The 25,409-nt window shown below is 44.9% G+C and overlaps 1 protein-coding gene and 1 long non-coding RNA gene across 5 annotated transcripts in view; one reads left to right on the plus strand and one right to left on the minus strand.

The window, feature by feature from the left end:
- The window catches only part of LOC110405461, a 46,783-nt gene that overhangs the window by 110 nt on the left and 21,264 nt on the right, over positions 1 to 25,409 (plus strand). For both annotated transcript variants that reach the window (XR_002442883.1, XR_002442884.1), the window contains exons 2-5: positions 1,732 to 1,883; positions 3,202 to 3,254; positions 7,550 to 7,670; positions 12,984 to 13,055. This is a non-coding gene — a long non-coding RNA (uncharacterized LOC110405461). The remainder of the gene's footprint in view (positions 1 to 1,731; positions 1,884 to 3,201; positions 3,255 to 7,549; positions 7,671 to 12,983; positions 13,056 to 25,409) is intronic.
- On the minus strand, positions 43 to 13,641 carry MYOT (myotilin). 3 transcript variants are annotated; one of them, XM_021410769.1, is made up of 10 exons: positions 13,354 to 13,641; positions 11,019 to 11,618; positions 8,532 to 8,682; positions 6,352 to 6,450; positions 4,348 to 4,397; positions 3,647 to 3,779; positions 2,305 to 2,512; positions 1,684 to 1,849; positions 1,028 to 1,161; positions 43 to 626 (listed from the first exon to the last, which is right to left on the minus strand). In XM_021410769.1, the coding sequence occupies exons 2-10, from the start codon at positions 11,450 to 11,452 to the stop codon at positions 454 to 456; spliced, it is 1,548 nt and encodes a 515-aa protein (XP_021266444.1). In that variant the 5' UTR covers positions 11,453 to 11,618; positions 13,354 to 13,641; the 3' UTR covers positions 43 to 453. The 3 variants fall into 3 exon arrangements, with proteins under 3 accessions (XP_021266444.1, XP_021266442.1, XP_021266445.1); XM_021410767.1 differs by having other exon boundaries at positions 13,350 to 13,641; XM_021410770.1 differs by having other exon boundaries at positions 4,348 to 4,391; positions 13,350 to 13,626.

Genomic DNA, 25,409 nt, shown 5'->3' on the forward strand with positions numbered 1-25,409 from the left:
CTGTACTGGGAAACAGCTGCAAGAAAGAGTCAAACTCTGTGGTGGGTGTTTAAGATTTTATTTGCTTCTACTTAATTCTCATAAAAACACTCTATTTGGTTTTAGTAATCAGACAGTACAGAGTTCTCATCAAGAGCGATATTAGAGAAGCAGTACAAACCCATCTACTTTGCTTGGTTACATGCTACAGGTGGGACTGAAACCGCCCACACTGTGAGGTCTAAGTGGCCTGTCTGCTTAGGCTCTATCGTTAAAATACAATACTCAGAAAATGGTTATATTCACCAACCCATATAAATATAATCTAACATGGTAAAATGGGAACAGCAGAATGTGCAAGAGTCAAAGTAAAAATACGTAGATAAGTATTTTGCTAATTAGAATGATCACCGGTTAACTGTATCTATGTTGTAATTGTCTCTCGTTGGTATGAGTTTTCCTCTTTGTTTCCAGTTAAAGTTCATCGCTTTCGTACAGTCCAGACTGCTCAGCCAAACGCTGAAACTCTCCTTCTGGTGAGAACGCTTGTTTCACATCCAGCCCTCTGCCATTGAGGGCCAAATACTTGCTGAAAGTTGGTCGGACTCGTAACTGCTTTGGGGTTGGAACTGGCTTTTTTGTATGTGCTGGAAGAGAAGAAAGACCCTTTCAGTGTCTTCCCAGACCCAGGCTATAGCAACTCAGTCGCTTTTTATCTGCAATATAAAACAGCCAGCTCTTAAGAAGAATTTAACAGGCAGCAAACGTAGGGAAGAACTACGTTCGCCCTCCTTGCTATCAGTGACCATGCAGTTTTTAGCAGGACGGATAGCAGATGCAGAGCATTTGCAAAATACGCGTCATATAGTGTCTTGGCACTAAACAGACGTGAGATTTTTCTGGGCTAGTTACTTTCTGTGTAGCTCAGCATCCTGCAAAGACATCCTGCCAGCAGTCTGAGCTTTGTTACGTGAACCAGCAGGGTCTGTTCTGAATGCAGCAGGTGGCAGTTCAGGCTGTGGCTGTGGCACTGTGCTGTGGTACTTACTTGCAACCTCCAGCCTGGCGTGGCACGTGGCCACACCTGCTCCGTTGACTGCAGATACCGTGTACCACCCAGCGTCCTTCTTGTTTGCATTATGAATCAGGAGGCAAATCCTTCCAGTATTGTCATGTAACAAGCTGAAAGGGAAAAAAAAGGTATTTACATGTAAGTGATTGGAGAGGGAAAATGAGAAGACATTGAAATCAGAGCCAGTTTACGTGCTGAGGAGCTGAAAAAGCCCTAAAACAATTCTTACAGGACACTGTGAACTACCTGAACATCACTGCTGCATTTTTTGTTATGAACCAGCAGTAATGCACATCGTGGTAGCATTCTGGTGGCACCAGGGCCCTTTTGCAGCTCTCACAGTGTCAGAGCATGACGGACACACTGCATGTCCTAGTCCCAAAGCCATGCTTCTGCATGGGCCCTGTAGCTACTGCTGGAATTCAGCGGCATCTGGTCACAGCGTTTTCTTGCCGTGCCCTCAAAATAAGACTCTGAGCATCGTTTCTGTCCGGCACATGGGCCTGTTCATCATGAGGGGTGTGCCTGGCCAGCCAGCTGCTGCTTGTATTAACCAGCTTGCTCAAATTTGATTTAACAAATAGTGGTTATTGTTTTCTAGTAGACCAACTGCCAACTCATTAGTAGGATACCTTATTCGGTCTGTATTATATTGTACCATTTCATTGTTTCTTTTCCAGTAAATCCGAGGTGTTGGGATGGCAGAGATCTGGCATTCGAGTCTGGCTGTATCTCCTTCAAAAACCTTTTTGCTTTGTGGCTTGAAGATGAAAGTTGGAGGCGTGTGATGTTCTTTTGCTAAATTAAAGAGGAAAGATGAGAAGGAGTTACTGTAAGTATTAAACATTATTATCAAGCTTTAAGATTTCGGAATGCTCAATTTGGCACTTTCCCTACAGCAACTCTTAACCTACAGGCGATTCCCATGTGCATATGGGTGTAGCAGACACAACCCATTTTAGGAGGTGAGTCAATATTTTGCTGTCAGTTCTAGAAGATGAGTAACTCCTGAATTCTAGACATCCCATTACATTTAAATTCCCCATTACAAGTGCTTTGAAGAAATATTTCCTCCCAATGTAATGTATTAAAATAATCTTGGAAAGGGTAAAGTTCATGTTATTGTTTGAGCCGGAATGTCTGGAGATTTGTGCTTCCTAGTTGTTTTAATACCACATACACATAGGGGAAGGCATTAGAATACTAAGACTTTCAGAATCTGGCCAAGTAGTCATCAGTGCTCTCTGTCTTACCAATTACTTCCACTTTTACTGCAAAAGATGATTCTCCTGCACGATTGACAGCCACACATTCATATGTTCCTGCATCAGATGATTTGACTGCTTCAAAAATAAATGAGTGGAATCCCTTTTCTGACACTATCATTTTATGAAACTGATCTTGATGAACCATCCTTCCATTTTGATACCACATCACATCTGGGGTTGGCAGCCCACTAACCTGTGAAGGAGAGGAAAGCAGCAGAGAGTTGAACAGCTTTAAGATGAATCAAACCCTTCAGTGCTATACAGAGTTTGAAGCATGTAGATGATCAAGTCATGGTCATACTACAAAAAATTAGTCTTGCTTATTTTTGGATATTAATGTGTTGCTGCACAGAGAAGAAGGTTCATGCAGTGCTGTACAGGGATGAGCTCTGTCTACAAGAATAGAGGATGCTGTTCCCACAAACCCCTTCAGTTGTTCCCACCCTGTAAGGTAGTTTTGACTAGGTCAGAGATGCTTACTGTGGTTTTGGAGCAAGGGAATTCACTTATCTAATCTCACACCTAGTACTGTAGCAATGTTATCTGTACAGTTTTGATAACATAAACTGTGTCTTGCAGACATGCTCCAAGTTGCCCATGACACACAGAAGTTAAGCAATTTGCAGCAAAATAGGTCATGTTGAAAAAGGTCATGTTGAAGTCTGGCAAGATTTTACGTAAGGCAAGGGAGGGGAGGTTGTTGTGGATGTAATTAGGGAAAAATAAGCCAACCCACAATCAGATCAGCAAACAGCATTTGCAGTAAACTTGCATATGTACAAGCCCTAGGTTCTTTCTTACCCTAGGGGTGGTACGGTTGCCATGCAGTCTCAGCCCAGTCTGCTGTTCTGTTTATTCATAATTATTGCTTTTTCTTGCCAGATTATCTGCTCCAGCAAGAGAATACTTAGAGCCTTGGGGAGGACTCATTAAAGGTAGGCAGTCCTACACAGGTCTTGCTGAACACATTTCCATGGCACTGAGTTCAGTGGGAGTTCCAGTGCAGAGCACAGCTGCCTCTCTAAATGGCTTCTTGGAGCAGGGCTTTAACATTTTGGTCTTTGCAAAGAGCTATAACAAGTTTTCTATAGTGGTCCAGGTTTACCATTACTGAGCTCTAACCATACTCTTAGGAAACTAATCCCCCTTACATTTTGCAAGGGAAACTGTAGAAACATTTACCCATCTTCTGCTTAGGAAGACCCTGGGAACTCTGCCGTTAGTGCTCTGGCTTATTGAGCCACAAAGGCCCTGCAGCTCAGAGACCTCTGCTCATGCCACATACACCACACAGGTAAAGGGACTGAAAGTGAAAGGCTGGTATTACTTTGAAGTCGAGTCTGCAGAATCGTCCCTCCTCAATAATTACATCTTCTGGCACTTGTGTAAATCGTGGTTGAAAAAACTTTTCCTGGATTGAGTCATGTCCACGTTCATCTCCTCTGGAGGATGGTCTGCTCCTAAGAGGAGGACAGTAACAGTTATTGGTGTAAATGTACCATAGTACAGATCACTTTGAAGCATTGAGTCCCTCAAGAGGCTTAGGCATGCAACAGTACAGACTACTACTACAACACTACAAACCTAGCTTGTTTTTCAGCTGTAAGGCAGGAGTTTTGATCAACCACTTATCTTGCTCAAGTTACTCAATTCGACATGGAAGCATAACATAGACAAACTTATCTTTGGCCTAGTATCCAAAAGAACTTAGAATAATAATGGAGACTGTGTTTCATCATTTCCATTGCTGGACCTTGGTTTGACTAGTGATAAATGTATTTTCTACACCATGACATGCATTTGCCCTAGGCACGTGAAGTCTTTAAACCTTTAGTGCCATGCTTAGAATGGACTGGGTTAAGACCATAGGCACCAGCCACCACCCACAAATGGCTGTTTTAGTTGAAAGAAGTGAATGAATTTAGTAATTACTACTTTAGAAAAAGAAAAAGCAAAGCAATGCTAGCATTGCTTAGAAATATTTGAAATAAATCACAAAAAGCAGCACAGCACTGGCTTCTGCATTACCTTACATGTGTCGTAGGAACCTGCAGCCTGACGTTTTCTGCATTCTGGTGCTCGGAAAGAAGACAAAAATTGAATTAACTTACAGAGAAAGTTTATAAGCTGAATGAGAAGCCATTTTAAGCAAACTGACTACTCGAAAAGTTGTTGGGTTTAGATGTCACGAAACTCGCAGCAGATGATAACATGCCCCTTTTTTTGCTCTAGACTTTTTGCCATGCCAAGTCCTGTTAATAGAATGGGACAGCTTCACATCACTCTGTACAGGTGATAGGTGCAGCAGCTTCGTTTGGCATGCTGGGCCTTTGGCAAGCCAATAACCTTTGTTACAGGGGAGAGCGGCAGTATCTAAAATGAGAGCTCAGTACGGAGTGTCCTTCCCAATAGCAGGAATAGAAGTGGAATCACTGGCAAGAACATTACATTGTGCCACTTAAATATGGTACTAGTAGCAATGAACACATGCTGAGCTGGAAAATATTTTTCTTTGTAGATCACAGCACTAACTAGGCTTACTGACAACTCCACAATCACGAGTACCTCTGCTAAAGTACCCCAGACTGATTCCTGCTAGGACCTTGGATGTTTGGAAGACACAAGCAGGGTTTACTACCAGTGACTCATTTTAGCTATGGAATCAGATAGAAGAAATACTGCACAGTATTGGAAATTTCCACAGAAATGGAAATTTCTGGACTGTTTGCCATTACGATGCTCGGTTCTGCACTCTGTGGCCCACTGCTGTGGAACACTTAAGCTTGGGTTTAAACTTCAAACACAGATGCAACGTTCAGCTCAGGGGAAGCATCACATGCTGAAAGGGCTCGCTGGACTGAGCTCAGCACCATGTTCCAAAGCCAACTGCTTGTATCTGCTCATTTACACAGGTACTGTGCAATGGCTGTTTGTCTTGTGAGATGATGCTGTAGGGAGGAAGTTGCTGCTGATAATTCTGACACTCTATTATATGGACTGACAACAGAGTTACATTCCTGAGGAATCAGAAGGATGAATTAATCGGTGACTACAGTATTTAAAAATAAGTCTGAACAATGAGAAAAAAATCTCCCCAACGTAACCCAGTTTCTCCTTCTGCTTTTTATGGGGTGTTTCATGCACTTCAAACAATGCCAGCTATCCTGCTTTGACCGAACGTTTCATTATTCTCTGCAAAAATAATGAGGCCTCTGATACCCATAACGTTCCCTTCTTGCCAAGGGATTGTTGGGGAGAAATAGCTCAAAGTGTGTACTGAGGAGTTTTGCTAACTGCATTTTGAAAGCCTGCTGGCTGGCTGCATGCATGCAGCAGGAGGGATGTTTTCTTTGGCAGCCCAGGTGTCCAGTGCCACATCACAGATATTTCCACTAACTTTCAGAGTGCTAGGCAGAGCTTTTAGCTGGCCTGTTCTGAATAACCAATGAATGACACAAGTCTCCAGCTAAAATGTTTTTGAACGTGCCAGTTGTAATAGATTTTTGGCTCCCAGCATGTGGGCTGCTAAAATAACTGCTTTGTCTTCTCTTAACGATTGCAGGCTTCAGGAAGGGATAAAACCTCACCAATCCCACCCCAGGGCCCTGACCTCTTGCAGTCAATGTCACTTATTCCAAACGGTGACAGGTGTAAATCTTGTTGTGCTGGCCAAGTCTGAACTCAGGCTCTTAGAGGGGGTACCTGGATCCCTCGCTGTCCTCCCTGCCTGTCACAGTGCTGGGCAGCAGCTGTTGTAATTCCTCCCTAGAGAGGTCATTCCTACAGATCATGCCCAGCAAGGGGATGGTAATAAGAACTGCCAATATTTAGTGCTTAAACTCCAACCCTCTCCACAATCACTCCCGAAAACCTAAAAATCCCAATGACACAGAGTTAAGCTGGCAAAATCTTTCCCCTTCCCTTCCTGTGCTGGTACCAAGAAAACCCTCTCTCTCCATCCTCTTCAGCCAATAAGCAGTTCACAGCACAATCACCAGGAAATTACCCCTCTCGAGACAGGCCCCCGTTTACCTGTGCGTTCTGCACGTCTTCACTTTGTGCTTCAAACACAGATGCAGCATTTTCTGGTCCGAGCAGCCTGCGAGCCATTCTTTCTTCGTAAGTTAACCGCTTAGAGCAGAGCATAGAGGAATTCTAGTTATAAGTCCATTTACTATTTCGGTTAATCTTCTAAGAGCACACTGATACGCCACGAAGTGAGGGTGTTGACAATGAAAGCGGTGCCTGAATAGAAACACTACGCCTGTTCCATGGGGTTTGCAGTCCGTGATGCCTACTGAAGTCATCCTCAATATATACAGCAACAAAATGCATAAAAGATTAAACTGCCTGTTCATCAAAGCCTCCCCAATGCCATCTGTGGCCTTCCACGCCTCCTTTTTCTGCTCTGTGATTATTTATGGGTAACTGATGGCATTATCTCAGAAGCCAGAGTCCCAGGGTATCTTTCTGTTAGCACAGGGAAAACTTTCCAAGTCGCTCAGCTGTGGATTTAATTCAGGAGCTACAGGCTAGGTGCTAGCGTCCCCTGTTCCCAAAAAGAGAGGAGAGGAGCGGAGCACCAGGGCCCTCACAGCACACAGGAGGTTTATGCCAGCAAAGCAGCCTCCTTGTGAAACGCTGTGCTGTTCTGAGAGGAGGCCAGGATGAGTTTTGGTCATGTAACAGTGAGTTCCAGCAGTATGGATACAGCACATGGGGATGAAGACAAGTAGAGTTAAACGCAAGCTCTCCCAGTTTGGTTCCTTTGGAGGAGATGAAGGGTGTTAGTTCTGTGAACACCAAGCACCTAAAACCTTGATTCCCACAATTTTTTCTTGTGTACCCCACGAACAGGATGTATATGTGATTACTCCTGTGTAGATAAGGATTTGGGAAGGCTTGGGGATCTACTCCTTAGAAGAGAGCGAGACCTACAAGAGTCTCCCTGAGCTCCCTGCTGCATCAGGTGCGGCTGAGGCTGGCCAGTTGCTTCAGACATTGTTGGAGGACAAAGGGAGGAGGACACAGCAGTGATTGCATAAGCCTTATTTTTAGCCTGGCTTCCTATTGGAAGCACTGGCTTGCAATGGCAAACTTTGTTACAGCAGATAGGGCATTCCTGTTAGGGACATATTAACTCATACATGACCTAATATTTTTCCTTCAGTGTTTATGTATGACACAAGTCCATTTCCACTGATAATGGCAAAACTCCTTTCTGCTTCAGGGGGAAGAGAGTGGAAACTATAAACACTGGCATTTTACTAGTTTGCCTTCAGCCAGCAGCAAGGTTCCTGCACTAGAGACCTGCTGACTGCTGTGTGCTGCTGTAATGTGCTTCCCTCCTGGTAAGCAATTTTTTTTTCTCCTCCCAGGTTTGGATTTCTTGACCAAGGGGATTGCATTTTGTCCCTTCACAGTATAAATACATAAGCACTGAGTCTAAGGCTCTCTTGTAGCTCACAGACTTTATGATAAAAGGTCATGTGTTTTGTTTGGTTTGTTATCATTCATCTAAAATAAGTCAAACAGGTTTACCATATGTGGTGATACTCTAGAATAAGCTTTCAAGTAGAGGTATTTCTCCAACTTTCTAATGATTTGGGGTAGCTTATCAACCCCAGTGTTGGAACTCAAGGTCAAATTGTGTCTGAAGAACTGAGGGATTCTCCTTGGGTTTCTGCTGTCTGTGGATCTAACACTCAGTAAGATTCCCAGGAGAAAGTTGAAGTTTGTGCCGTGGCTCTAAACATGTGCCTTTCTCTCCTGCACACGTACCTTACTCCTGATCCTAGCCTAATTAATTTGATTGCACAGACTCAAAGATCACTTGAATGGTGTGTGCTGGCCAAGAAGGTGGGATAAGAGGGAAAAGCAACAGCAGCTCTAAGACATCTTTGCTACCTCAGTTGGCTTTCAGAAGCCAATGCTTCCCTTGCTGTAGTCCCAGCAAAAGTAGACACTGATTTGCCCCAGTAGCTGCATACAGACATGCTGACAGCTGCTGTCTCTCTTGCTACACCTTCAGGCCAGCTTTCATCATGTGCTAACCATGTGCTGCTCCTCCTCTACTTGTCCCTGTGCTTCCTTTTGCTTTCTGATAAGTTTGGAGACTCCAGCCTCTGGGGTCCTAGAGCCAGTCTCTGCATCCCTCCTTGCACTAACAAGAATCAAGCAAAGTGATTCTTTAATTAGTAGATTTCCCTTACCTGGTTTCCATTCTGGAGAAGGTTGTCTTTGCATCGGAGTTTCTTTTCCAAGTCCTGGATGAGGGCCTCTTTTGTTCCTCTTATTTCTTGGTCAGATGTCTTCTGCATGGAGTTGATGCTAGCTTGTTTTTTATACATTGGTTTTGAGTAACTACTCACACAGGAAGAGAAAGCAAAGTTACTCCTGTAGGCTTGCTTGTGTCACTACAGTTTTACAAAATACATACAAAGATGTCAATCTGCTACCTAGAAGCTGTGGTTCAAATGAACCTGTAAAGCATCTGGGAGATAGATAGGCCAGGTGGCATAACTGAGGATGAAAAAGAGAAGCATCATTGTCTAATTGTCTAACCATGTCATTCAGTGTCCTCCTGCACCACTGCCTCAGTAGCTTGCTGCATGTCTCCATTCTGTACCCCTAAGTCTTGCAGTGGCTCCCATCCTGGCTGGGGTGTGTGCAGTCAGGCTAGCAGTGTTTTGAGGGCACCACTAATTGCACTGAACTTGGAGAGTCTGTCCAGGAGCAAGTTCTCCCTCCAAAACTGCTCTCCTTTACAATTTCATTTGTCAAAATGAAGGCTTTGGGAGCTGCAGAACTAGTTCATTATGTGCAAACAAATAGCTTATTAATTCTTCTTTTCTTTGTGGCCCCAGGAAGCATTTGTGTTCAGGTGTTCAACAGCCAAGATAACCCCAGAGGAATCCTTAGAAGCTCATGATACAATTCCCACAGAGCCTGACCCTCTAACCCATACTCAAGAATCAGTCAAGTCTTGGCTATAGTAATAGGTTAGACAAGGTTGATTCTGAAAAATTTCCTCTAGGAAGAGAGGAGCATCCCTCAGAACCCTCGTGAAGGTCTAGAGGTCACAGTACTTTGGCAGGACCTAAACCAGTTCATTAAATGCAGCAGGACCTCACATGCTGCAGTTGTGTTCTACAGTTCTCTCCAAAATCCTCTTGCTTCTGTTGCTTTGGAGTTCAGTCTGCTGATTACAGTAGGGTAAAACAGTTGTAACTCTCCTATGTGTTTCAGTACTACTTGGCCTTAATAGCTCGCACAGTTTATAACTTAGCAGCTTTCATAGTCTGCCCAACAGGTTAATAAGTCTCACGTCCCCTTTTGTCCATTTGCATAATGATTAGGAAAATAATTCCTCAACTCACAGGATGTTGCATTTAATTCTTCAGAGCAGCTTTCATGAAAGGCATAGTGAGGCAGCAAAGCCCCTTGCTGTGTAAACAAAAATCCTCCACTACGTACACAAAACTCATCAGTTGCTCCAGATGCACACCTAACCCACAAACACTCCTGCAATACTTTCAAGAACTGCTTCTCAGCGTCCCCGCTAGCCTGCTTGGTCTTAGCTTCCTGCTTCCCACAGTGCTGTGCTTCAGAAAGACCCAGAAACATTCAGGTTTCCTGAACACAAACTGACACTTCAGCTTATGTCCAAAACAGCAGGAGCCCCCTACCCCCATCACCTTTCTAATATCCTCAGCTGAATGTTTCTTGGATGTGCTGCGCTGACTTTCAGTGGACCCCTGGCTAGTACTGGCAGGAAGACAAGTTGGTGAGAAGGCAAGACCCAGCTCCCTTAGATCTCACTGACCTTGGAAGGTATTTGGATTGCAGCCCAAAGGCAAAATGATATAATACATATTCAGGAAAGAATTTAGTCTTTGGTCTTAAGGGGTAAAAATTTAAAGTGGCTGCCCTTCTGCTAGCGCATATGATTAATGTAAACTATATTGTAGATAAGCGTAGATTCCCATCATGAGCTAGAACCTGAAAATACTGCTGAGACTTACTAGGAATCACAGAATGATTAAGGTTGGAATTGACCTCTAAGATCATCCAATCCAACCCTCAAACCCATCACCACCATTCCCACTAAACCACGTCCCTCAGTGCCGCATCTCCACATTTCTTGGACACCTCCAGGGATGCTGCCTCCACCACCTCCCTGTGGGCAGCCTGTTCCGATGCTTGGCCACTCTCAGAGAATAAATTTTTCCTGATATCCATCCTGAACCTCCCCGGTGCAACATGAGGCCATTACCTTTCGTCCTGTTGCTAGTTACTGGGAGATGAGACCAAATCTTAAAGCTATGTGGGAAATACTGCTGCCTTCCTCCCTGTTCAGAAGCCATATATGCCTGTCTTCTGTTCTGGATATCACTAATCAAGTGATTTCCCTCAAATCAAAATAAACTGTTCAAACCGAGCCCAACAAACCCTCAGAGCAGCCCATGTCTTGACTGCCATGCAGTTTAACCCCTAGTTATACCCACAGACACCGAGGGCAAGCACTCAGCCTCCTAACTTGGCTCACTCCGCTCATGCAAAGCCCTGCCTCGCGCATCAGAAGTCAGTGGGAGTTGTCCCATTGGCTTCACCAGGGATTTGGGCTCAGGTCAGTCAGTGCACGGGAGAGGCCAGGCCGGGTGAAAGCAAGGGGAAGTTAGAAGCCTGTGTGTACTTACTGAGGTTCCATAGGAGGAGTTTGGCTGTTATAATCAGGCTGCGAGGGTAGCACTGAGCACAGGAATGCTGCGGGGGTTTGGTTAGGCATGGATATAAGCCGTTGCCCAGATGATGAGCTAGCAGGAGACTGCGCAGATGCAGGTGTGACGGGATATGTGGATTCCTTAGGGGCACTACAGGAAGGCGAGGAGAGCGTGATTGAAGAGCTCAGCGATGACGAGGAGGAGAATTTCTGCCCGCTAGGGTTGCGAGGCTGTATTAGAATGGAGGACTGTTTGATTTGCCTGCTTGACTCTGTAGAAGTTGCAGATCCTGGAGGCTGCTGTTGCCCTTGACACACATTCTTAGACTGGATAAAATGTTTTGGACGTTCGTAGTTAAACATGGTTGGTTGGCACATAGAGGAAACGGATGGGAGATTACGGACACTCATAGGAGAGCTTTCACGACTGTCCTGGGTTTTGGTTGGTGACAACTGGCTTTGGGTGGGTGGCTGGTAAAAACTAGGTGGCAGGCCACGAAAGCTTTCTTGGCTGGGCTCCTGAATAGAATGGAACCCTGGCCGTGCAGGATAGAGGCTTTCTTGGTGTGGATTTTCCCTTAAGGAAGACAATACAGATAAAATAAATGGTACATCACAATTTAAATGGCAGAAATACTGTGTTTTGAGCAGTCATTAGCAGTCCAAAGAATACGATGTTCAGGCAGTTGACAGTTAAAGCTTAAGCTTAAAATAAGAAGATTTAGGATTGATTAGAACTATTTATAAACTATGCAAACATTTCAGGTTACAATAAGGAGTCCCGTGCTTTATCAGGCCCAGCTGTGGAGCTCACCACAGCTATCTTATCTGCAAGAGCCCTCTCAATTCTAAAAGGAACGACAGAAAGTTCATTGCGATAACCCATCACCAAATGGACAGACAGCTGGAGATACTATTGCTAAGCAAAGTGCTACACAACATATCATCATAACTACAGGTCTCTGGATCCTGCAGCTTCGTACCCTGACAAAATATTTTATCTACCATTCTGTGCAGAATTGGCTATTTGTGCTGAGAAATTCCTTACGCTGTAGGGAAGCACGAAGCAAGTTCCACTTTCTTTTCTACCCAAAACAAAACATTTGAAGCTAAGCATCCTGATTTCTTCCCCGGAAGCTTTCAAATTCAGAGCTGTGTGTAACAAATCAAGATTTGGGTCTGGAATACTGAGGACCGCGCTTCTTGGTTGGAAGCCATTTCCTGAGATCTGCTGTTCTGGCTAAGAACTGCCGGAATGGCATAGCTGCAGGATGAAGTAGGGCATGCTGAGCTGCTTAGGGGTCCTCCATTTCTTTTGGAAGGCATTGATATCTAAACCTAGGTATTCCATCAATTCACAGAACAGGACTGTTTCATTTGGTTGAACTGAGTGAGTTTGTGAGGACTGACGACTAACTTCAGCTCTGGGATAAGTAAATACCCATCCCTCCCCCACCAAATAAATGAAAAGTTACTAATAAAAAATGAGAATGTAAATCCACACAGTTACATGTGCTGGAAAAAATTGTAATCTTGCCCCTCTGAGATCAGCTGTTTCACTGCTATATATACACAGTATATTGTATTCCTCTCATTGGAGAGCCCAGAGAGGTGAGAAATTCCTAGGGGAGGGAATCAACTGAAGACATTGCTCTTGTCTTATAAAGTTTCAAAGCTTTCATTTCCTAAAGGTAATTACAAACATTAGTTGTAAATTAACAGTAAGTAAACAGGTTTTGTAGTAACGATTCCCTAATTTTCCCCATGTCGTGTTCTTGGAATTTGAAGCCAGCTCAGATTGTTTGGAGCGTATCCAAACTATCTTCTCCTTCACTGGTGCAGAAAACTGGTCGAAACTTGTTTTTAAACCACTTTGACATCAGCGTACAGATTCATTCTGTTTATGTACAGGCTACATACAGACCTTTACTTTCTTTCCTAGAACACTGCAGTTCAATAAGACACTGAGTAGCTGCTGCCCCGCCATGCACAGATCAGCTCCTCCCAGCGAGGGGTAAGTTACGTTTCCCTCCAATCATTCCACCTTGCTTTGGGTGGAAACAGAAAAATCCAAACAGATTTTGACTTCACAAGATGACAACAAGAAGCAGTAAGACCCACTTTGCTTTTTAAATACCTTTTTTTCCTTTCTTTGCCTTCCATATTACATTTGACATTACGGTACCTTAAAGGTGCATTTCTATTTCTATCTTAGCATTACCCAGCACATTGTAATTTCCCATGCCAGCTTACTAACCAAATTTGTATTAAAAAGTGCTGCAAAAAAACCAAAACAACAAAGCCTTACCTACAGCCTAGAAGTAGACACCTGGGCTTTAACCCGTATTTTGGGAAGGGACCGTCATTCACTGACACAGACTGTCATAGTAGCCCTCTGCGTAGCATTATAAGACCAGAGACTTTAATGTGCTGCCAGCAAATGACACTGCTGGACCTGCCTGTCCTCCTGCTTACACCAGTGTCAGAATAAGAGTCTCCAACCCAGCCCTTGCTGAGGGCACTTTATTTATGGGCCAGAACCTCATTTTTTGGCAGGTGCCCGTGGTCAGCAAATCACGCTGTGGGCAGCGGTAAGACCTGCCCGTAGGGTCACCCCTAAATCCTCCTCTGTTGAGTCGCTCAGTGAAATTCCTTCTTTCTTCATTTACCGTAACTAGCCACAGCTAATTGTATTGATTAAAACTCGGTATTGTTTTTAAGGCTGTGTACACCCTGGAACAGCCAGCCACCAGGGCTGGGAAGCAAGCAGTGAGCAGCACGCTGCAGCCCTGGCTCACAGCTGGCAGTGCCCTGCGCTGCAGCACCGCTGCTGGCACCACGGCACGCGGGAACGCTGCTGCTGCTGGTGACATAACCACGTGTGTCTCAAGAGTCACTCCTCAGCCTAATAACACAAATTAAATAGGCTTGGTGGTAAAGCGTTATTTGATGATATATTGCTGTTTGGGGGTATTATTGTGTATATTAATTAGGATCGGGAGAGCCAGCCAGGCTGCTTTCACCAGATCCTGCTGGCAGATTAGGTGATTTGTGTCCCTTTAATCAAAGGCTGCAGTGCTTAATTCCATTCTTAAATTAGCATTATAGCATTTAAGTCTCTTAATTATAGTTTAGCGACCGTTGCCTAACATGCATGCTATTGTTTGAAAAACCTCCAAGCTGCAGCCGGGGCTGTGCAGGCCCTGCCCTGTAAGGGTGAGTCCTTCAGCACAGCCATCTCTGAGGTAACCTGTGGTGAGGGTTTGTATTTATTTATTAATCAGCTCACCATTTGTGGACTAAATCTACAAGCAGGTGTTGATTGAGTGCTAATTTCTTTCATTTCCTTCTGGTGAAGGGCAGAGAGGGAAGGAGCGTGGCCCTGGTTGTTGCTGTTCTAGTTAAAACAAAGTGTGGTTTGTACAGAGAGACTTGATTACTTTAAAAAGTAAATAAAGGAGGGTAAGTGTGGTGTGATGGCCTGTCCTGCAGGAAGCTGTGAGCAGCTGAAGGCCAGCTCCATGCCCAATTGGGCTCTCTGCCTTCCCGTGGGCTTCAGTGAGGGTGCAGCATGCTGCTTTCTGAACTGAAGCAGGCTGTGAGGTTTCTGTTGGAGGACAGCTTTGTGCTTCAGTGGCTGCACGCAACTGACACAGCTTGAGAGAGAGAACAGAAGTATGTGAGATCCAGAAGGTAGGAAAGAAATTTGAAGGAACTGGTAGCTTTAAGGCTGTTGGGAAGGATGCTGTAACCTGTAGGTATAAAGGGCTCTAAAGGACTAATGGGAGCTGTGCTCCTCCAGAACTGCATTTGTGGCCTTTACAGAGCAGCTGTTGCTAAGTAATAATTTTGAGAGGTATGAGTGCAAAGACTTCATTCATTTTAGAGTTGTTCCCAGTAACAGCTTTGTTCTCTCATCATGATACTTGTCAGGATTTCTTTTTGTCTTTGGTAACAGTTTCAACTGCGTACCTTCTGTGTTGATTGTATGGCTGAATCTGTCTAACCAGACAATTGTTTTACAGCTAATCATCACAGGTGATGGATTAATTGTAGTTAACAGCAACCTGTGCAATGTTGAGTCCCAGTCACAGTGCTGTTTCAGAGCACACTGCAATAAGGCTCTGTGTTTCAAAATTATGTAAATGCTAATTGATGGATGCTTCTAGAAATTCTTGTGTTTTTTTTTTCCTCTGTGCCTTGAGGCATGCATTCATGCCTTCCAAAATGTGGTTCAGCATTGCTCCAGCTGCAAGCGCTCTGCAGCTCTCTATGCTAGTTAAGCTTTCCCATAAACAAAATTTTTAAAAGCTATTACATGTCTGATTTTGGGTGGTATGATATATCCCTTGTTGCAGGACATCAGATGCTGCATTTCAAAGCAACCAAGATTTTAGAAATGAAAGCCCAAGCACAGCTTGCTGGCACTGCTGCAAGCAATGAGCGTAGCAGTGAGTATCGTCAGAAGGAGCCTCCTTGCAGGTTGCTGGTTGGGAGTGCTGATGCACAGCTACCTGCTGCCCGTGAGCAGCCTGCAGAGAGGATGAGAAAGCAGGTCCTGTTCTGACAGGAGAGCCAGCAGCTGTCTCCGGCTGCCCCCATTCCTCCCAAGGGGTTTGCCAGGGGTTTTAGAAAAGCTTTTATTTTTGATTGGTAGATAATTAACAGTCTGCTTTTGCTTAAGCTAACTATCAGGTAAGGCTTACAAGCAGTGCAGCTCTGTATTAGATGCTTTGAAGCAAATTCACCTTAGGATTGGACCTGGCGTAGTTGAGCATGAATGGACTCAAACCCAGTGCTGTGTTCCTGTGCTTGGAAAGCAGTGATGGCACGTGCACAGCTTCATCACAGATCACAAGCAACCCATCTGCAGCTTGGCAGTGCTGTGGTCTCTAAGCTAATAAGCTTCTTGATTCTGCAGCAGCCTCTGTGTAGGGTCCCAGCTGATGTCACTGGAGAAATTCAGCCTGGGAGGGCCTGGGACTAAAGTGACAACTGAGGGATATCTGCAGGTTATTGAAGCAAACCCTGTTTTTACTCAGTGATGTAGTAAAAAGTTCCTGTGCACGGAGATCTATACTGAAATACGATCTCCCCAGTAGTGAGTTTGGAGGAGGGTGTTCAGGATTGTTAAGATAACTGGTTTAGTTAAAGTGGCTGAGTACATCCAAAAATAATCTATAGCACAGAGAATGCTTCTGGTCACGGACAGCCATTCACACACAGTGTCACGGGATCGCCCTAGTGCATCGCTGGCATTTGGCAGGGAGAGGAGGCACACATCACGGCTTCCCCTTCGCTAACAGAACAGAGGAAATTGCTTCACAGTGCTGAGCTTGGGCCGCTGAACCCTTACAGTTGGAGCTCTATGTTGTGCCAAGAAGCACCTTGAAAACCCTGCAAAAATCTGGGATGGAATTGCCAAGGTGGTGAATGGGAGCGTGAGGTGATGCTGCTTGGTCAAGGCTGCAGAGGAACCTGGTGATGACAGAGCGGTGACATGAAATTTCCTACATGCTGTGGTCTTTGCCTTGTGCTCTGTCGTGGAGCCTGAGGGCTTCCAGAGGCTCTTGATTTGGGGCCATGCTTTTAAAGTTACTTACAAAGAGGCAGTTCTGCAGATACCATTATGCACCCACCCGAGCCTTTAGATTATTCTGTACTGCCAGGATGCTTAGTGAGTTCATTCCCTATGTAGGATGTAAAACTAAAGGGATGTGGTTTTCTCTTGGTCTTACCGCAGAGGTGAATTCTGAGGTGAATTCTCATAAACTCCATGAAAATCTTCAGCCTCACTCTTTGAATTTAGCGGGCCAAAGTTTGTAGCTTCTGCTCGATTGCCCAGCCCCGGTGTGTCTGTGCTGTAGGATGGCAGGCTGGGCACGTCCTTGGCTGCAGCTTGGCTGCTCCTGGCAAAGCTGGGTTTCTTCATGGTGACTTGCACAGCTGGTGTGTGGACAGCACCCGCAAAGCTGTCCAGTTCTTTTGCTCCTAAAAGGAGAATTGTCCACAACTCAGGCAGAAAGCAGTGGAGGTTCATCAGTACAGCGTGCTGCAGTTACCTGGAGTGAAAGCGGGGTGTCTGTTCTGGTGGATGAGAGCTCAACCTGCCCGGGCTCTGCTTAAGCCCAAACTTGCACAGCTGTGTTAGCCAAACTGGGGCTGGTGAGCTTTGGTTTACATGCAAGGTGTTGCTCTGTTTGGAGGTGGCTTCCAGCCCAAGCCAGGCAAGCTGTGTGTGTTACAGTAAGCAAGGTGTAGGTACAGGCAGTGTGTTAGTTCAGGAATGAGATTCCTTTGTGACAGAGCAGCATTCCCACCCTGTCATCTTTACCCTGATCTGTGAGTAAGAAAGACAAAAGCAGTCATGAACAACTTGCGTTCATCTTTGAGAAGCACCCAAGCAAACTGCATTGGGGCCATTTCTCTTTGAGTCAGTGGAAGCGTTTGGGTCTGGATTTTGGTTGGTAGAGGTCTGGGACTGCCTGCTGCTGAGCTGCAGCCAGTTCTCTTGAGCTCAGTTGCTCAGCTCAGAGGTTCATCTGCTTACCTGGAGAAACTGAGAGGCGTGCACTGGATGCTGCAGATCCAAATTCGTTTTCAGCAACACATTTAAATATTCCAGAGTCCTCTGGAAAAGCTTCTGTAATAACCAGGGTGCAGACTTCCTCTGAAATGACAAATTCAGGCATGCTGCTGTACTGTAAAAGCCAAATGTTTACAGGTAGAAATCAGTCCTTGCAAAAGGACTGTTAATTTGTGATGGGCTTGGCAGCAATAAAATGCAAAAAGGTGATGTAAAATGCATATGAAGAATACTTCTTCACTGTTGTGGAATTAATTGGGGCCTTTCAGGTGCTTGTGTCAAAACCAAAGCTGTTTGCCTGGCATTGCATAATGTCTTCTAGCTACTCTTTGAACACGGTTGTTTTAAATTGGGTTAGGTGGAAGAAAGTAAACTTAGGGTACTAAACCGATGTGCTTTCCAACAAAGAAATGTGCAGTGTACTTACCAGGAACTGATGATGAACAAGCCTCTGCTCAAAATAAGAGAGAAAAAAATGGAGTGATTATAATGGCGGACTGGAAGCAAGTCTTGTTCTTCTCTTTGTCAACGTCCCAATAAAATTACTGTACATCAGACAGGCATAGTAATACTTACTTTTTCGTAGTATTCGGAAGTCTGCAGAATCTATTATCTGATCATATTCTCTGTACCAGTGTACCTGTAAGGTGGGTGTAGCGTGAACGCGGCATTCAAATACCACTAACTGACCCTTTGTAGCTCTTATGTTTTGTAGACCCTGGAGGAGGAAAAATTGGCGTTAGGTGACCTAAGTACTTCCCTACTGAAATCATTATCAGGGAACAATGCAACCTTCTGTGAAGGAGATGATCTCGTATCCCTGTTTTTGTTTTTTTGTTTTTTTTGTCACACAAGAATTGATTTAATTCTAGATGTGTTTGAAGTGGGTTGTGACTGGAGTTTTCTTTTTTTACCTGCAGACTGGTGCTTATTAAAAGCCTTATATTTGCATATAAAGGAAAATAAAAGTGCAGGAAAATAAATATCTATTCCAGTGAACACAACATAATAAGAGAGGTTACTGTGAGGGGTTTCCACTTCAGCCTCCTTGGTAGGAAATAAATGAGGTGAATTCATGTGAGTAGTCTGGATCATTCACCAGTTAAGATGCTTGTTTGATAGCACTGCAAATGAAGCGTGTTGGCTATTTTGAAATGTAAGCAAACCGAAGTTCTAGCCTCTTTTCTCATAGAACGGGACAACTTGAGATCTAATGCTAGCAGTTGAAGTTGCAGTGCAAGCTGTGCTGTTCAATGAGTGCTCGTTACCTTTGTAAACACCGGTGTGATTCCGTAGGGAGATCCAGTCAGGCTTCCTGAGGGACTCTGCATCTGTACGTAGTGAAGAAAAGCAATTTTTTTAGCTTGGATTTCTGATCTGCAGAAGCTCGTTTGTGTTGCTGGCACTTTATTTGAAAGATGCCAAAGTGATTTATCTGCTGTTCATGGCCGACCTAATAAACACCCCGTGGAGAGTTCTCCATTCAAGTGCTCCATGAGAAAAGAAGTCACTGGACTGTTACCACAAAATCAGTGGAAAGGGGAGCTGGTAACTGGTGAGTGTTGCTGGTCTTATGTTGTAAGGCAGTTCACTGCCTACATTGTGTAGTCTGTGTAAAGATCAGTGTTGTTTTCTAATAGTTGCTCCCTTCTACAGCGATCCCTACCTGGTTTAGTTGATTCCAGGGCATCTCTGGTGTATGTAGTAATTGCAGTGCACAACTGAAGTGCTTGGGTTTGTTTTGCTGGAGTAATGGTCTTTATATAGTCTCCATCTCCTCCAAAATAACCTAAGTTGTCATATCTTTCCTTCCCAGCCTGAGTTCAGATATCAGTCTCTCTCTGAATAGCCTGAATTCCCCAGCTCTTGCCCTGTGTTCTAAAACATCTATTCTGAAGTGAATCTGTGAAGGAGGCTGACAAATGGCTAAGCTGTGTGGCAGCCTCTCGGGTATTTCCAGTCTTCTCCCTGCTCCATCAGTTCTCCTGGCAATTCTGGCTAGGAAATATTCCAAGCCAGAAATCACTTTTCCAGGGCTTAGGGTCCGGATCTTGTTATTCCCGATGACCTTTGCCACATCACTTGAATACAACTGTGAGCTCATCCTTACAAAATACTTCTCGGATACCGTAAACGACAATTTTAAAGACATGTAGACAGCTCTTTGAGTGTCAGTAGATAATGGCTGAGTTGAAGTGGTGGAACTCTGGTGGACTGAATGGCTATCAGGGACTTCATTGGCTGAGGAGCCAATGGTCAGCAAAACACTGGTGGCTTTCCCCTTTCTCCTAGTGTGTAGGGAAAAATAAGCAGGGTGGAGTGGAGACAAAGGCTTTAGGAGTCTGAATATACTTGACCCAACAATGTTTGTACTTACTGTGACATTCCCCTGGCCCTGCCAGGATGCTGAGGCTTGCAGGGAGGCTGAGATTTTGGATTTACCCTGTGAACCTGGAAAGACAAGCATAAGTGAGTGTTTTAGAACTATCTTGTTTTCCTTGCAACGCAGTAGTAGCATCCTTAATATCTGAGAATAGGCTCAGGTCACCTCCAGAGCCTGGGGATGTTTAACCAAGGCTACTGATGCTGATGCAAAGTACAGAATTAACCTGTGAAAACTGGCTCCATAGTTCTGTTAAGGCTTTTCTGTGTTTTAACTGAAGTGCCTAAAGAGATGCAGGTAAGGGCATGGTGTAGAGATGTGGAGGCACCTCACCAGGCTGGGATTTAGTACCTGTAACAGGTTGGTCGGCTACGAAAACATCCAACGTATGTAAAAACTGTATATGCATCTAAACTCTTCAGAGGCCTTTCGTAATGATGTGGTCCAAATCGTTTGGATGTGAGATGTGTTCTTCTCTCCCTGCTTTCTGTCACTCTCCGGAAGAGTCAAAGCAGATGGAACTTGCTGCTTGGCATTTAGTTGGGGTTGACTGGCGTAGCCATGTGATGACTGCGGTGGCCCATGAGGGACAATGGGCTGCTTTAAGGCATTTGAACACCTCTGACAAGAACATGTCACTGTGTGTCTCATTCAGACCTGCAATGTGTTGCCCTTGGCTCTGGTCCAGCAAAGCCATGACACGTGTATTTAGACAACCCATGGCCTTCATGCTTCTGATTGTTGCTCTTGAGTTAAGTATCTCCCAAGCAGTTCAATGATGGCTCCTGTCCAGAGTTGTATCATGCACCCTTCAGCAGGGCAGTGCTATGATGCAAGGACTGCTGGATAATCCTAAACCCTTGGATGTGGGAGAAGAGCAAGGGAAGCCAATGTTATTGAGTTGCCCTGGGCTCCCGCCGCAAACCAATCCTGGCAGTTCTCCACCGAGGATCCCTGTGACACTGCTAGCATTGCCTCCTTGCAGACTATTAGGTAACAGTCAGTATAGTCACTTTTCAGGACCTGTAAAATGGGCTGATTTTTTTTTTCTTTTCCCCTCTAAAAAAAAAAAAAAAAGGTAGTAACAACCAGATGCATTCACATTGATAAGGAGCTCCTGGGCTAACATACCTACTTCAGAAGTCTTCCTACATAACTGAAACAGCATTAACAAAGCTGCATTGCATGATCTATGCCCCCTTCAATTCTGTACAATGAAAAACGTAATTCTCCAGTAGGTGTGCTGTTGCTCTTGGCTGTTCTGCTCTGTCTCCAAATCCGTGATCAGTGTTGAATTAAGGAAGATATCTAAATGCAAATATCTAAACAGCAATATCAGCATCAGCTTAGGCATTTGTGCTCAAGGCATTGTGTTGTGGCATTAGTTCATGGTGTGACGATGGCAGCCAAGACCTTCTGACACAACACAGTCCCTGGCCAAAGATGGTGGCTATCATTCTTGCAAGTGGAAGTGGGCTGACGTCATGCAGTGTGCCAAGCAGTTGGTGTTCCTACAGGAAACACAGGAAGCTATACTTGTGGTGCCACAGTTAGCAGCACTCGAGGAAGGCTGGACTAAGCTCCTGCCAAAGCGGGATCTTCCCAGTTTAATTAAGGGGAGACCCTGTCATGGGGAAGCCTGTGCCTGCCTGCCATAGCTGTCCACAGTCAGAAGTAGAAGCCATCCTTGAATTCCCCATTCTTTCTAACACCCTGGTTTGGAGACTAGCTCATCCTTCACGTGCACAGTCTGTGTTAGATGTTGCGCTCTTGCCTCACGTTGGGTGGTTCTTCCATTTTACTTTTGCTTCCAGTAGGTGTGTTGGATTTTTTCACTGGTAATATTGGACTGGAATAAAGAAAAGCTCATGGGAAAAATAAAAGGTTTATAAGTTTAATCACCTAAACTGGCACTATATTTAGTCTGAAGCTGCCTGGTTTTGGCTGAGTCCGATTGATGCTGTGGCTCATGATATTTGGTAAGCCATGAGACTTTCAGGTGTGTTGGATGCCAGGTGCTGCTTCAGAGAGGAGAGTGAATGTAGGAGAGTAAATGTACTTGGACTTTGCAACTCTGACCAGCCCTGCTGCTATGATTTGGTTTCACAGGATAGAAATAGCGGACTTCTGTGCAAGTCCGGCTTCTCAGTAAAAATGAGAGGAGGTCGTTCAGCTTCCAAGCAGGTGCTGGTAGGTCACTCCGAGTAGGTGTTTTCTCTTTGAAATGTGTCCTTTTTTTTCAGGTAGGAGTGATTGCTCCAGGTTGCCTTTAAATCCCCATTCTCAGTCGCCTGGGATCCCATCCCTGAGCACTGCTGAAGCATTGTGATGACAGATGGGAGCATTCCCCGAGCTCCATGCATGACGTGCCCTCTGCCTGTGTTTGCCTTGCTGAGCCTTTCTCCAGCAGGTTAGCGGAAACGTTGGCACTGTACAGCTTACGCCCTTGAAAGAATATATAGCCTAGGTTTTACCTTGGTGAGTCATTCCAGCAGTGTTAGTGTCTCTGTAAATGTCAGCCTTTACTTAGTGTAACTCTAGATCTTTGTGAGGAGGACAGAATTAGACTCAGCCAAATGAAGAGTCCGGGGACCTTTGCAACCCAACACCAGAATGATTACAAGGTACATACAGATCATGCTGTCGACATAAACCATAATGATGACATTCTAGCATTACCTGAATAGTTGACATGGCTGCAGAATTATGTGATGTGCAACACTAGGACAAATTTAACACTGGGCTAGGAAAGTATTAAAGCTGCATGGAGCCCTTTTGTCAGGTATTTAGGTCATGGAAAACCCATTAAATCTGTTTTAGGAACAAAATGAGCATCTGCTGGATCTGAAATACGCTGCGTTATGAACTAGGGGTAGGGGGAAGGAGTACTTCTCTAAATCTACATTTAGAGGTAAGGCAGGCCTAGGCTACATCATCATATTAATGCACTAGCATGCCTTTGGTTTGGAAAACAGGCTCAAATAGAAAGACAGGGAAGCAGCCTTCAGTTAATTTGAGTGCTGCGTTCTGCAAGCCATCTGCATGCACCTGAAGGCGTTACGCATTTTTGTCGAGGTGTTCAAACTTTGGGAATGTACTCTAGACACTTGGGTGTCTTGTGACACTGATCTGTGCAAATTAACAGTGATTTGAACGTAGAACTGAGAAGAACGAGGATTTCCTAAAGGCAGTGGGAAGGTACAAGCTCTCTCTTGAGCTCTGTGTCTGCTACATGGCTAAACGGGGAAATGGTCCCCGCTTCAGTCGTGAGCTTTGTAGGTGTGAGCTGGTGACATGAATGGGATTGAAGAGGTTATTGTAGCCATTTATGAGGTATTTATGGAAACTGCCAAATCGTGTTTGAATCTGATGCTTGTCCTGAATTGTAGAAACGCAGCTAAACACAGAGGCAGTTTTTATAGTGTATTTTCAGAAGATGAGACACTGAAGTGCACTATGTTAAGGGCTCATTTTCGGTGTGTTAGGTTTTTAATGCTTTCCTCCAAGTAGTTAGGATATTAGATTTGCATCTGAAAAATTGTGCATGAAAGTTGTGTGGGAATTTCCATGCACGTTATCCAGGAGAGGCAAAAAGGTGCTCTGGCTTCCAAGGACACGCCTGCTGTGGGATTAGCAAAGACTTTCAAGCATGGAGAGCAGCACAACTGCTGGCAAGTGTGTAGTGTCTCCATGCTTGAAATTCTGTGCTAAAGCTTAAAATGAGTTTGTCCATTGTACAGAGCAGAATGTCACAAGAAAATAACACTGGCAATCTGAATATAACAACATATATCACAGTAGTCTTAATGTGGGGAAAAAGCACAGCTGAAAACTTAATTCTGGAATTAGTTTAGACTTGTCTCTGATGAGATAGTGATCATTTTCAATACACTGTGCATGGCTCGCATGGCCATGAGGACTTTGGGATGTTGATATCCACAGGCAGTGCCAGTGTGCACATTATCGGCGTGTTATTGCTCGTGGCACACGTCCCACTCGTGGCGTGGTGTGAAGGGAGGGGTCCCCGTCACCTCCCCCTCCTCACTGCCTTCTGGTGGCCCTGCAGCTCTCAGGTCCAACCCCTGTGGCAGAGCTCGGAGCTCCAGGTGCGGCTCGGGGGCCGCCTAGCGGGGTGCATGTCTGCGGGAGCTGGGCTCTCCATCCAGCGGCTGCAGCCCAGGGCTGAGTGAGCTGACTTTGTTCCTCCTGTTACATGCCTCTTCCGAGCACAGCTGTTTCTCGGGGCTGGAAAATCCTGGCTTTCCTACCCCTTGTTTGGATAACAGCTGAACTGCCGACAGATACTGGACACTTCAATTGGACTGGAGTTCCTAGAACCAAGCGACTAAATCCCTTTTTAAGCACCGAAATTAAGACGCCTAGAGCTTATTTTAAGAGATGCTAAGCTTCCACTTGGAATCATGAGGATCCAGAGTTGTTAAAATAAACCGCAGGGGGCTCTTCAGCAGGGGGTTCTGGTGCTGTGGCTGAAGCCTGTACTCTGCCTATGGATTCTACTGCTGTGAGCTGATGCTCATCTGCAATTGGTCCCTGCTGTTGCAGAAGTGAGAGTTTTGTACACAGAATATTTAGGGCTCAGATTGGCAGTGCCGTGTTAAACAGATCCTGGTCATTTCCTTCCTTCCTTCTCTGTGGGGGAAAAAAAAAAAAGCAAAAACCTGTGTACTTGTTTGCATGCCAGAGCTACGGGAATGCAGATGGATTTTGTGCCCACAATTTCTGACACATGAAGGTTGCAAGTGCATGAAGATGCCAGTGCCCCATATGGACACCTGGAATGGATAATGAAATGGCCTCAATCCTAACACACAAGGCATCCCACAGCCATTTTTTTTTTTCCCTAAGTAGAAATTCTGGCAGTGTGATTCAGCCAGCCCGTTGCCCGGCCACCCTAGAGTGCAGCAATGACTTTTGCGTGAGTCATAATGAGGATTAAATTAATGGAGCCAAGGAAGAGCACAGCCTGGCCAGCCCTGTGCTTCATGTGGGGCACACCTTCCAAGGAGGTGGAGTTCTCATTCCAGCAGGCTTAGGAGATCTGAATTGTGTGCTCAGTGCATCTAACTGTGCATGACTCATGGTTTTACTGTCCTGTGCTCCATGATGACTTGTTATTTCTGTGTGTATTACTGTTCTCCCCAAACCAGATGTGCTGATCTGCTCCGTGTGAGCCCCTTTCTTCACAAAGACAGAATTTTTGTGACCAGCACTGTGTGAGTTGTGACTGCCATAGCAGGAGATGGCAGTACTATGTTAGTAATTACCAAAATGGAATGAATGCAAAAAGAGCCTCTTCTGACCCAGAGCCTCTTACTTTTACCTTGCTGCTTTACATTGCACTGAACAGGAATAAAGAGAAAGCGTAGCCTCAGGTGAGA

Source organism: Numida meleagris, chromosome 12, assembly GCF_002078875.1.
Source record: "Numida meleagris isolate 19003 breed g44 Domestic line chromosome 12, NumMel1.0, whole genome shotgun sequence".
Classification (NCBI taxonomy): domain Eukaryota; kingdom Metazoa; phylum Chordata; class Aves; order Galliformes; family Numididae; genus Numida; species Numida meleagris.